Here is a 13,417-nt window from a genome sequence, read left to right as displayed (position 1 = left end):
AGGAAGTGAGCTGTAGCTCACGAAAGCTTATACTCAAATAAATTTGTTAGTCTCCGAGGTGCCACAAATACGCCTTTTCTTTTTGTGAATCCATCAGGGAAGTATTTCAGTTACTTTCCTGACTGCGCTTCTCATCGACACTCCAGCTCATCTCTCCTGATATTGCTGATGTCGTCTAGATAGTGATTTGTAACCCAATACTAGCCAAAAGTGATCATTTCAGAAAAACAACTCCATCACACTATCCACCTAGGCAGAGTAGCATGTCTGTGCAAACATGGTCTATTCCTGAGGTCTTCTCCCCCAGCTCGTCACTAGATGACAGGGGAGAGCTCATTCAGACACTACTTACGTGTATAAGATGGTTAAGTTTGAGTAAAATTAGATGCATGTCATTGAGACAATACAGAAGCTTCACCGATTCTCCTCAAAACACTTCACACCACTGTGAATCCAAAGATTTTAATTCTTTCATCTCTGCCCCTTCCTTCTCTTGAAAGGAGTGAAAGTGACTCCATTCGAGCAGGACAGCTGTTAATTATGATTTGAGCTGGTAGGAAAATTTTTTTTGCTAAAACATTTGGGGGAAAAAATTGTTTCCCTCCCCCCGTCTCTCCTTTTCCATCTTTTGCCTACAGAAGGGGAGGGGGGAGGAGGGGGGAAGAGAAAGATAAAGGAGAGCCCCAAAAACCCACCCACAATATTTTCATGAAAAATTTTCTGTGGAAATTCTCATTTCCATAAAACACTATTCTTCTCTGAAAAATGTTATCCAACAGAATAGAGTGATCAGCTGTAGTTATGACAAACTTTCTATCTAGGTTTTTCTAGTGCACTCATGACCGTGGTATCAGAATGGACTCCGTAAAAGTCAGACAAATATTAAGAGTCTCTGTTAGTTCTCTTCCATGTCCACAAACATCTCTCTCACTGGCACACACCAACAGTACAGTATCTGTAGGACCAGTAGGGAATTTGACTCCAAGAAGGGGGTAATTGGCAAGAATCTGGAGTTGGCAGCAGTAAAGATTTTGAAGCCATGGGGAAAGAGAGCTGAAGGAGTGGGTACGTGGGAATGGGCATGGAGCCAAGCTTGAACTAGGGAGGTTGTGATGAAGGGGGAGTGGGTGTGTCAGAGACCTTTCCAAAGTTTCTTTGGACAAAATGGCACATAAAATGCTTATGCATCACTGTAGTGACTGAGGGAAAGGCTGCTATTGGTCACTACAGTAAATAGTTCTCTACTGGTATAAATGCATTTCCTACCTCCAGAGGTTGAGAGCTCATAATTCTCAGCTACCACCTTTCCATTATGATCTAAAAGAGTAAAGGAATTAAGAACAGCCATAATGGGTTAGACCAAATGTCTATCTAGCCCAGTATCCTGTCTTCCGACAGTGGCCAATGCCAGGTGCCCCAGAAGGAATGACCAGAACAGGTAATCATCAAGTGATCCATCCCCTCTCACCCATTCCCAGCTTCTGGCAAACAGAGGCTAGGGACACCATCCCTGCCCATCCTGGCTATTAGCCATTGATGCACCTATCCTCCATGAATTTATCTAGTTCTTTTTTGAACCCTTTTAATAGAGTTGGTCTTCACAACATCCTCTGGCAAGGAGTTCCACAGGTTGACTGTGCATTGTGTGAAAAAATACTTCCTTTTGTTTTAAACCTGCTGCCTATTAACTCAGGGGTTGGTCTGAGCAGTGTCTGTACTGCAGCCACCTCCCTAGCAGGGACTAGAAATAGATCATTTCCCACCACTTATTCTGCTCTATTCCCCATATGGTTCTCTTTTTAAAGACACCTCATAGTTCACATGGGGAGATCAAACTAGGACAAATGTAAAACCTTGCACATTGACTTGTATAGGGACTGCCTGCTCCTCTTCCTCTCTCCTTTTCTATATTTTTTGTCAATATAGTACCTAAGCATACCTGACCTTTAACACTCATAGGTACAATGTACCTAGAACTTCACCCCTACTCTCCAAAAAAGTGCAAGGGAACAAGCTGTCCTGAGATAATCCTGAATGAGTAAGCCTGTGTCCCTGTTTCTTTTTTTTTTGCAAACAAAGGGCCCCTACGTGTTTTTATTTGCAGTAGCTGTTTCTTCATTTCTCCCTGAGCTGTGCATGTCAGACGTGAGCAGGGAGCTCCTGTTCCAGGAACCACTCCAATCTAATACGTGAGGGCAAGCAGACTGACTCCCAAAGCAGGGACAAATGATTCATGCTAGAATTAAGAAATATTTAACCCCTTGGCACCAGTAGTCAGGCTTTCCAACACTATGCAGAGTGTCAGAGACAGGATACTAGACTAGACAGACCTCTATGGCAATTCATACGGATATCGTTCAGAATCACGCCTCAGCACAGACGACTCACGTCTCCTGATACTGCGGGTGGGGAGGAGGAAGAAACATGACCACCCCACATCTCTTCTGCCCCGTGAACCCTCCACACCCATCCCAGGGCCACTACACACTCTCTGCCCCATCAGAATTATATGTGAGGGGGAGAGGCTCTGTCCTTCTCCTGTTGCGTCCCCTGACACGGTGGGCCCCTGTCCCTGGCAGGCAGGAGCGGGCAGGACCAGGAGGAAGGTGCTTCTCACATCAGCTGAAGCTGCCTGCTCCAGGTCACTGCTCTGTGCAGTGCAAGAGCTGCCCCAGAGACAGAGACAGAGCCCGGCCAGGGAGATAATGGCAGCAGGCCGTCCCCCTGCTTGGGCCCAGCTGCCAGGGACAGGGGCCCGTGAACCAGAAATGTGGGGAGTGGACTCCGGCTCGCTCGGCCCCTGTCCCCAGCAACCAGGCCCAGGCCGGGAGCGGCCTCCCAGTGCCACCTCCTCAGTTGGGCTCTCTCTCAAGCAGACCCCATGCTGCACAGAACAGCAACTCGGAGCGGCCGGTGTGAGAAGTGGCTGGTCTGTCCCCTTCCGCTCTCCGCCCAGGCCTGGCTACCAGGGGGCAGCTGTAGCAGCACAATGGAGACCCTCTCCCCCGCCTCTCCCCCCAGCAGGCCAAGCAGAAATCTGGAGGGCATGTGACCTCACATATCCCCCATGCGTCATCTATGCACCTCACTGCCTGGTCTTGTATATGCTTAATACGAACTTTAATATTAAGCTTTTAAAAAAAAATGGTTTAGGTGTCCTTAATGGTAGTGTACCAAAAAAACCAAAAAGCAAAACAAAAACCCACAAAAGCTCTGGCAGCCAGTTGGCAATTTTTTTTTTTTTTTTTTTTTTGTAAATTGCACTCTCAAATATGCCTGTTCCTTGAACTATTCCACCTCGCGCATTGCATGAAGAGACACTCCTACAGTTCACTGACATGGTATAAACCAATGGCTTGCCTGCTTGTGGCAGTTCTTAAAGCATCATTAATCTGCAAATGTGGATTAATGCTAAATACTAAAAAGCCTGAGTAGAATTTAGATGAAAAGCTGGGTACTTTGTGTGCATGCTAGCCACTTTTAGCTAATTTAGACTTTTCAGAAACCTCAGATGCATCAGGTAAATAGTAAATGGCATTTCTTCCCCTGGAAATAGGCTGCATAGTCCCATGGAAAACTCCTAGAGAGAAGGTGGTCTGAGATTTTCTTGCCTTTATTGGTTTCCGGCAACTCATTCTTCACTGGTGATACGTTGCTCCTCTCTGGAATGAAGACACAGTGTGCCTCCAAAATCCAAAGCTCTCTCAGGACATACAAAGCCATCTCCACTGCATTGGATCTTGGGCCCCAGCTCTCATCGGGGGCTCAGCCAACGTAGCTCTAATAGGAAGATGTTGCTATGCATCTGAACAAATGAAGAATGAGTCACATTTAAATGTGAAAGTTATTTCCCTTCTACAATGTATTCAAGTTTTGTTTATCAAGCTCATTCAGAGAGCAAAATGCCAGACCATCCTCTCAGAGAATGAATTTTGATTTAGAGATAATACAATCCACAGCACACAGAATAGGTCTAATAAAAAACCACACCCAAGCTGTTAATACTGTACCAAGAAATTGTTCCATGAATGTAAAAGCGCTGCCATTGAGAGAAGTTATTCACAACTAATCTACTCAAATCGCTTTTTACTGTGCATAGATTACAATCTTCTCACATTTGTTATTCTAGTTTACTCACTTGTTTTTTACTCCATGGGTTCATAGTGAGCAGCAGTAAGTATTCAGCACTCCTGCTCAAAAGTGTAAGCTGTGCTGGACAGACGCAATTGCCCACTGGTAAGATGGCATCATTTCTGTTCCTGACTGAGTGACGGCAACAGGCACGATAATGTTTAACCACCACTGCAGTTTTCAGTCCAAGGGAGGCATCGTGGAAGATTGAGAAAATTGGAGAAAACTCTTAGCTTTTCCTTTCTAGGCCACACAACAGCCTTAGCAGAGAAAAGACTGCAAGAAAAAACTCTTGCTACGGTGAGAGATTTACTGGTTGTGTGCAGCTTTTTCCCCACTGCCATTATACTCACACAGAGTAATTTTGTGTATGGTCTTAGCTGTGAAAGGTGCAGTCACAGATCGTTGTCTGGCTCATTTATTTGCCTCTGTGCCAGGACAGTAGAGAGATTTTGGAAATCTTTTTTAGTGTATTAAAGCAGCATTGTTTTAATATACTTGCATATAGATGTAATTACTTGAATAAGTGATCTTTACTTTCACTCTACAGGAGCACTACCACAACTGAAGCTCAATTGCTCAAGTACTCACAGAAAACCTATAAAAAGGGAGCACAAACCTGCCTGAAATCAGCCCATTTTATTTAAAATAAAAAAAAAAGAACTAGTAATATTTCCATTATTAGGTCAACTATCATACCAGACATTACCCTCCATGGCAAGAGCTACCAATATATTCTACAATCTATCAATATCCTCCTCTAACCCTCAAAATTGCATTTATATTTTAACATAGCTCCTAGGCAGAAAAACAAAAGCCAGTCTGAGCAGAGAATAAATTTTTGTAAGGTACATCTACTGATTATTTCAACCAAAGAATAGGTGTGGGTAGCTATGAATGTTAAGAGCCAATAAACCAATTCAATATTTGAGGGGGGGAAACTAATTCAGAAATTTATTTAATTGTAAACCAGTCAGGTTAGGTTTAAAAATCAGTAATCTGAGTTCCCAATGCTGGAACTTGTGAAAAAGAGAGAGAGACAGTAACTATGTAGCCTCCTTCCTTATACCTGCTCCATTGCTTCCCACTTTTTATTTTATGTATCATCTCTAACTCCCCCTTTCCTTCTGGTCTCATGTTCTTTACTATCCTCCCACCTTATCAGCGAGCCTCTTCCCATTCATAAATCTCTCACTAATTCCTTCTCCGTAGCTGGCTACATATCTGAACCTCGTCCTTTCCCAGATGTCACAACTCTTGCCCTCCCCGAGGCTCTGTATAAGGTATCTTTTGGCTCAATCCCATTGTAGTAAACATCAAAACCCATTGACTTCATGGCACAGGATCTTGCCTTCTGTTCCCATTCACTACCTGCTGTCCCCTTGCTCTCTGCAGTGAGCTCCCCACATTCTGGCAACACAATTAAAGGCGGGTGGGCTGGCAGCAGAAGGCCCGAGTTTATTCTTGGCTCTGCCACGAACCTGCTGAGACCCCTTGCCACCGGACTCCTTGTTTTTGTGGATACAGGCTAACGTGGCTACCCCTCTGATACTTAGTAGATAGTCCTGCATCTTAGAAAGCTTCTGGGTTAGCCTCTCTTTGGAAAGGAGACAGCTTCACAGTGGGCATAGCTAAGGATGAGAGTCTGTCATGGAGATCACGAATTCCATGACTTTCCAGGACCTCCGTGATTTCTGCAGCAGCTGGTGCGGCTGGCCTGAGCAGCTTAGGCAGCCCCTGGGCTAGCTGCAGCTGGGGCAGTCTTGGGCCACTGTGCCCCCCCAAGCAGCAGCAGGAGTGGGTATGGGAGAGGGCTCCGGGCTGAGACATGGGGTTGGGGTGCAGGAGGGGGTGAGGGCTCCGGGCAACGCTTACCTTGGGGTGGGGAGGGGAGCCCCCTGGAAGCGGCAACATGTTCCTCGGCTCCTAGGTGGATGCATGGTCAGGTGGCTCTGCACACTGCCTCCGCCTGCAAGCACCACCCCCGCAGCTCCCATTGGCCATGGTTCCCGGCCAATGGGAGCTGCAGAGCCAGTGCTTGGGGTGTGGGAAGCACACAGAGTGGCATGGCCATGCCTCTGCCTAGGAGCACAGGGATATGTTGCTTCTTCCAGGGAGCCATGCAGGGAGCCTGCCAGCCCCCCTCCCCAACAGAAGCAGGAGTCCCTTACCTCTCCTCCCCCACAACCCATGGGACCCCTGAGCTGGCCCTTTCCCCAGACCACCCAACTTTTTGTTAGGGCTATATAGTACAAGTCATGCACAGGTCACGGCTTGTGAGTTTTCGTTTACTGCCTGTGACTTTACTAAAAATACCCATGACCAAAACAGCCTTAGTCATAGCTACTGAAGAGTGTGATAGACTCATACAGCTGTAAAGCAGATCTCAAGAGGTGCTTAAGTGCCAGAAAAGACTGCAAAGAGGAAGAGGAAAAGGAAACCCGAATGTACCTTTTGATACAGGAAGTGTAATACATTCTCCCACCATCCTCTTTCACTTGTGATCTGTAATCGTCAGGACCTCTTATAAAGAGGTTCAGCCTTTAATAGTAGAGTTTGTTGACCCCAATTAAATAAAAATTTCAACCCCTACTCCACATCATGTTAAAGCAGCATTCTTGGGAAAAACACACGCATGTTGTCTGAGTGGTCTGCCCCAAGACAAATTTACAGAAATTAAGGCATTTAAAATTACAAGATGTGCTAACAGAAATTAATTACAAGAGCCTACAGCCCTAAATCCAATAGATACACATGCACACTTAAATTTAAATTCTAATTAAGAAAACTTCCAAGTAACCTTAACATTTCACATATGATGAGTTTTTGTTAAGAGACAGACACTGCTAAATGTGATGTTTATTCAAAATGTCACATAAATTAAGTACATTTCCCATGAATATTGCAAATATACATGAAGTGAACATTGCTATTTTTAAAAAAGTTTGGCTTTGCTTATGCAACAAGTACCAAATGTGGCTAGAACATGGACTTGTCCTGAATTTACTTAATACAAAATGGCAAAGTTTAATTTATATTTATACATATGTACATACAGTTTCATAACTAGCTTTAAAACAGTAAAAAATTGTTTCAAGTTTATCTACATTACACATACTTGTTTTAATCTGGTCTCAAGCCCCAGATGAGATTTTGTTATTGATACAATCATTTCACAACTGTAAATGTAAGGCGCTACCAAATACCAATTCCACCAGTGTGAAAGGTAATATGAACCAAGTGTACAGCTTTTTGAACAACAGCTTTATATTTCAGTTTCAAAATGGACTGGAGCATGAGAAAGGGAAGCAGTAAGAAACTGATCATCAGCATGTTAGAAGTCCAAAGCCATCTATGAAATGAAACACAGACTGGACATGTTAAAATACAGTAGATAACAAAGGCCTTGATGGCAAACAATTTACAGACTTCTTGAAAGGTGAAGTTAAAAAAATATTTTAAGTCTTACAGATGAACCACAAGGGAAAAAAAATCAATGATGTATAAAGGATCTCACCGAAGTGGAGACTTTCCTACCACATTGCCCAGGCTAGGAAGCAAGTACGAAAAATGTAGTGTGTTAAAGGGCAGTGAAACACCTGTCTTTTCCAGCTGCTTAGCTCATGGTTTCAATACCGTACCATGGGGACAAGAACTAAGTAAAGATATAAAATAGCTGCAATATGGACATTTGCCTCTAATCCAGAGAAGAGGCAACTGGTTTCTCCATCTATTTACTATTTGCTGCTGTACAAACCAAGACAGGAGAACTTGGTAAGAATAAAGTCTCTACTTCTAGAGACTCTGTACGTGCCCATGAATAGCGTTTCTCTTTAGCTTTGCTGTATGATCCAGTATTTGATGTTTTGGAAGAAACAGTGAGTTTGGGTTGTTAGTTTAACATTTGCATACAGATACTGACTATTTCATATTTATCCAAAATGTCAGTCACTTAAGTGTTTAAAAACAAATATTAATTATTTTTATTAATTTAACACCCAGGAGCCCCAGTCATGGACCAGGACCCCATTGTGCTAGAAACAGTTTAAAAAAAAAAAAAAAAAAAAAAAACTTACCAAAAATTCTGTCACTCAGCTTTCACTCAAGCGAGGACATTTCATTAGTTATCCTGGCATCCTTAGACAGTAATGTAATTTAATGCAAAAAAGCTAATTAAAAAACAAAAACAACACTCTTACATCTTCATTATTGTTTTTCTATGATGTATTAAAGTTAACACTTTGTTTTGTAGTGTCACAATTAAAAGTACTTAAAGGACAGACATCTTAAATCACTGGCTTTTTGCAGAGAAATTCACATTGTTGTCAGTAATTAGAATCAAGGAGACAGCAACTAACATTTCAATTCTAAAAGGATGTATATCTGTGTAAGGTTAAGCACATATGTAACACTCTGCAGGTGCAAGGCCTAGGACTGTATGATTCTGTCAATGTCCCTTTGCAGCCAAAACATGAAAACAATGCATGGACATGGAAAGAGTCATGGAAAAGGGGTAGGGTAAGACAAAGACAGAGCAAGGACAATGATGGCAAGAGTAGCATACAGAACAAAAAACGACGTGAAAGTTCACAAAGAGAATTCATTTTCCCCAACTTAAAATGAGTTGGGTTGCCAAACTGAAGATGAACTACCTAAAGTGCTGGTAGTATAAAGTGGATTAACTGGAAAAAACACTGGGATGTTTTTAAAATGAGAGTTATTAATGCACGGATGGAGGGGGAAGTGCTCCATAAGACTTCAAGCGGTTTTGTTTGCAGCTTTGGGGCTCTGACGCCTTCTCCACCCTCTCAGAATCTCATATACCTTTTACTTTTAGTACTCTTATGACAGTAGCAGAACTTGCAGCAAGGCTATTGTGGAGATTACAAAATCATTGGTTGTAAGTTATGCACTTCACAATTCAAAAGATAAATTACAAATCACTATTTAACTAGAAAAGGCGCGTTCAAGGTAGAGGAAATTACAGTACATTCAGAGCAGATTACAGAAACCATTTCTGGTAACGATTTGCTGAAAGAAAAGTTAACTAGATCACGGGTTTTCAACCTGTAGTACGTGAACCCCTGTAGGTCCATAGACTATGTCTAAGATTTCCAAAGGGGTCTGCACCTCCATTTGAAATTTTATAAATGAAAAATAAGTTTGAAAACCACTGCACTAGATACTTTAGTTTCCCAGACCATAAAAGGTTGTAATTACAGTATCCAAGAAAGCAGCCAATATGTGTTAATTCATTTGTTTATGCAGTTTTCTTCCAGGACTCGTGTGCAAATTTTTGATATATATCTTCATGGACCAAAAAAAAAAAAAAAAAAAATTCAAAGCAAACTAAAAACTAGGCACTTTAAACATTTAGATAAGACACCATTTTCATCATGCCAGAGTGTTGCACATGAACAAGTGTCTCTAAAAGCATCTCACTATACTTTGAGAGCACAGATTCTGGCTAACTTTTCAAGTTGGTAAAATTACTTCTTATAGGAAGCTACACAATTAAATTAGTAACACTGTTGATTACTTAATTTTCTAAATAGCCACTGAAATAGTTTTACTAACCAGCAAAATATTCAATAGCTATCAAAGTAGGATATTAACAAAACCAATATATTAAAAACCAAGACAAACAAATGAAGAGGACACTTGACTTAAGCTTGCATTGAGACTTGCCTTTTGTTAGTGTTCAGTTTGGACCTCTTCATGAGGTCATCACAGACCAAGGTTCCAACCACGTGCAGCACTTATGATATAAAGCATAACACTAACTTTTAAACCCAAAGTTCTAACAAATAATTGTTCCAATGTAACATCAGCTTGGCACATCATTTGAAGATGAGAAGGGAAATGGAATCTTCCCCAATGCTTATCCTAGCCAAGTTTACTTTAAGAACACACATCAGCCGAGTACCACAACATGCTTTCCCAGAATTCGGAGTGAAATAGCTACTTCACAACTGCCTTTCATGTTTTAGGGAATTTGTTTGGTTTGTGTTTAGTGACGTCAGACCAACTGGGATTACTTTGATTTTCTAAAAATAAATGTACACCTTTGACATTTGATATACTCATTCCACTACAACATGCAAATCACAACACAAGGGATTACTTAAGGTTACCAAATTGCTGTTCAGTAGCTACTACTCTTCCCGACACACAACCTTGACCATGTAAATACTATGCTCCTGGACAACCTCCAAAGCCTTAATCTTGAAAATTGTTTTATAGACCAATATTTCTTGAACAAGTAGATGGAAGTGCAGAGAGACTCCACCAACGCATTAAGAGAACATCCTATCAGCTATGCACTTTGTGCATTCTTTATCTGCAGGATAGTTTGGTTTCCCTTCTGCTGACCATCTCAGGAAAACTAATAAAACCATCTGCAGTCTGTGATCCATTGCAGAGAACTCTTTTTCCTTCTAAGTGTAAATCCAAACTGCACACAGGCCATTTGTGATGTTCTAATACTTTAAACTCAGTCTCTCACAGGCTAGAAACATCAACTCTTGATTATGAATAGTACTTCAAAGTAGTTATCCACAACTACCAACTACATTGCAATTGTAGCACAACTTCATAGGGGCTCAGATTTCACCAGGACAACAGGCACAGAGTGCTTGTTAATTACAGAGTAGAGTGCAAAGTTTGGTGAACATCCAGAATAGCGAATGTCAGACAACCAGAAAGAACAGTTCATCTCTGCATGATGCTTTTAAAAAAACGTATCTACTAACATACAGTCAGTGCCTGTTCATAAGTCCATGTCATCTGGGTCTCTTGCGTGTTACAAATATTAATACACGTCTGATGGCAATAAGACGATCTTTAAAGGAAGTCATAGCAAGTATAGCCAGCTGAGCCCTGTTTTCTAATGGTAACACTGCCAATAGCCACCAGTACCAGGCTGGACCACTGGGGTTACTCTGCAAGAGAAATAAAAAGATATACGCTTACGGATTACAGGTTAGCGTTAGCAATCTTCCCTCCCACTTTCCCTCTATTTTAGGAGTACATACAACTAATGCCCATCTATATATTGGGGGTTTCTTGAGCGCTACACCAACTTCAAATGTTTCCTCTTTGTGCAATTAAGTAGCAATGACATCTTCAGGAGCCAAAACCACAGGGAGTAGTTGGCAATGTTTTTCCAACCTTGATTCTAGTGAACCAGAACTGGGTAATCATTAATAAGCTTGATATGTATGAGACACAACAGACCTTTCTATCAGAGATTTGTCTAGGAGATCCATAGATCTAGGATGGTAGTGCATGTTTAGGAAATATTTACCTGTGGCTCTGATTCCTTTCCTGGCATTGATCCAAAATGATTGAGAATTTGTGCTTTCATGTTGTCTTTAAGGGAAGTAAACCAGGCAACAGCTTGATCATAAACTGAATCATGAAGACGGACAAGTTCTTCATACTCTGCTCCCTCCACCTTATCAAGAAAAAGGAGGATACAAAAATCAGATTTATTCCATATTCTATACAATTTAAATGCCTCACAGAGAGCCAATTTCAACCCAATTATGCTTAACAGCAATGACTACTCCTTACTAAGGGATGGTTATGCCACTCAATGTGGATGTCTCCAGCTAACGAAGTGGCATAAGTCTCATACATCCCAAACTCGTGCCAGTTCAGTTTTTTAGTTTCTCCTACAGAGGTTTTAGGTCCTTTCAGCAACCAAGTCAGAAGTATTGCTATTGGAGTCTTCAGTTGATTAGGATTTCCTCTTAATAAGGATGAGGAACCCTTCTGCCAGGGCTTCTGCATTAAGGGAATTCTACAAAGTAGTGCTGTTTTCAAATACAGTGCTGTTTTCACGTAGAAGTGGTACTCAGGTCAAGGGAGTAGTGGAAAGATGACAGGGAGAAACAGAACAAGTAGATAAGTGAGACTGACTTCCCAGTACCAGGGATGGTATTAACAAGGTTTCTGCCAATATACACAAATGTTTGATCTGACTATATACTTCACCTTCACTCAGTGGGGACCCTGAGCAATAACATGGGATATTTGACCACTTTAACTTTGAAGAGACATTTTAATCCCCATTGTCTCTTTTTCTGTGTGTTTGTTGGCAATTGACCCGCACAGCACAAATGGGGAGAACCCTCCTAGTTAACTGCAGTTAACTGTGAAAGTCAGTTTGAGAACCATGTGACCTGTCTGGACTTTTCTAATGCTATCCACTGGCCTGAACTCTGCAATGAGTGCACTGTGAAGTGGTATCAGAGTTTTACTGGCACTCATTTGAGATACCCAGCATAACACTAGACCATTATGCAGGCCATTCTTGTTTTGGTCAGTAAATTCCACCACAAATTCACTAAATGAGGTGTTCGCCAGATTTTAGAAAAGAAAGTTATTTTAATTGGTAGATTTCCTTAGATGCCATGCATACACAAGCATTTGAGTGACAAAATGTATTAGTACCAAGTTCTCTTCTTTAAAATGAGTTCTACCTTTAAAAAAACAAAAACAAAAAACAGCTTTTCTATTCAGTGTGTGGTGAGGTCAGAGATCATCGGTGGGAGCTAGGAACAGACACTATGCATCAATGCAAAGCACGGAATCCTAAGCACTTGAATAAAACTTAGACGTGTGTCTTTAGAAGGGTCTTGAACCAGTGTCATTTTCACCTGCTACTTTAGCCCCTAATCTAAACATGACATGGTAGGTTGCATCTTTTCAAGTATCTAAGGTTTGAAAGCTACCCTGAGATTTGAGGACAACAGAAGTACCACTGGCAGAGAGGATTAAACTGCAAAGAGAGCTAGTGAGGTAGTCAGAAGGGCAAAAATCATTTATTCCATGGTTTCAGAAGTAAAGAAAATGTGCATTATGACCATGTAAATAAATAACTTCAACTTGAGATGTGACAAGGACAGAACATTTAAGCGAACCCAAAGAAACCTGAATGCACAAGAGATTACCTTTTTATCTTCAAGATATTCAATGTTCGCGGTGTTATACCCATCTCGTTGACCATGATTCAAGACCTTAAATCGACGAACACCAACCGTATCAACAACTGAACGCCCATCAGGAAAAAACTTTACATCCCTGATCTCTAGCATGCAGCCATAATCGGCAAACCTGAAATGGTAAAAGGGCACAGAAAACTAGGAAGTCACACTAACAGGTATTTATAGAAGTTCGGACATTTATAAACATACTGGACCTGATTCACCACTGCGTTACATTGGTGAAAAACGAAAGGAAAATTACAGAGTTACAACCCAACGATGCTTCTGGCAACAGT

The 13,417-nt window shown here is 41.6% G+C and overlaps 1 protein-coding gene across 2 annotated transcripts in view; it reads right to left on the bottom strand.

Moving 5' to 3' along the window:
* Nucleotides 1-7,627: 7,627 nt before the first annotated feature.
* Nucleotides 7,628-13,417, bottom strand: part of LONRF2 (LON peptidase N-terminal domain and ring finger 2) — a 45,792-nt gene continuing 40,002 nt past the window's right edge. For both annotated transcript variants that reach the window (XM_038378693.2, XM_038378712.2), the window contains 3 exons: nucleotides 13,089-13,251; nucleotides 11,438-11,587; nucleotides 7,628-11,072 (listed from right to left, as the gene is read on the bottom strand). In XM_038378693.2, coding sequence (XP_038234621.1) covers nucleotides 10,914-11,072; nucleotides 11,438-11,587; nucleotides 13,089-13,251 — 472 coding nt within the window. In that variant the 3' untranslated portion in view covers nucleotides 7,628-10,913. The remainder of the gene's footprint in view (nucleotides 11,073-11,437; nucleotides 11,588-13,088; nucleotides 13,252-13,417) is intronic.

Source organism: Dermochelys coriacea, chromosome 1, assembly GCF_009764565.3.
Source record: "Dermochelys coriacea isolate rDerCor1 chromosome 1, rDerCor1.pri.v4, whole genome shotgun sequence".
NCBI lineage: Eukaryota > Metazoa > Chordata > Testudines > Dermochelyidae > Dermochelys > Dermochelys coriacea.
The sequence above is the reverse complement of the archived record's forward strand: the minus strand, read 5'-3'. Positions and strand labels throughout refer to the sequence as shown.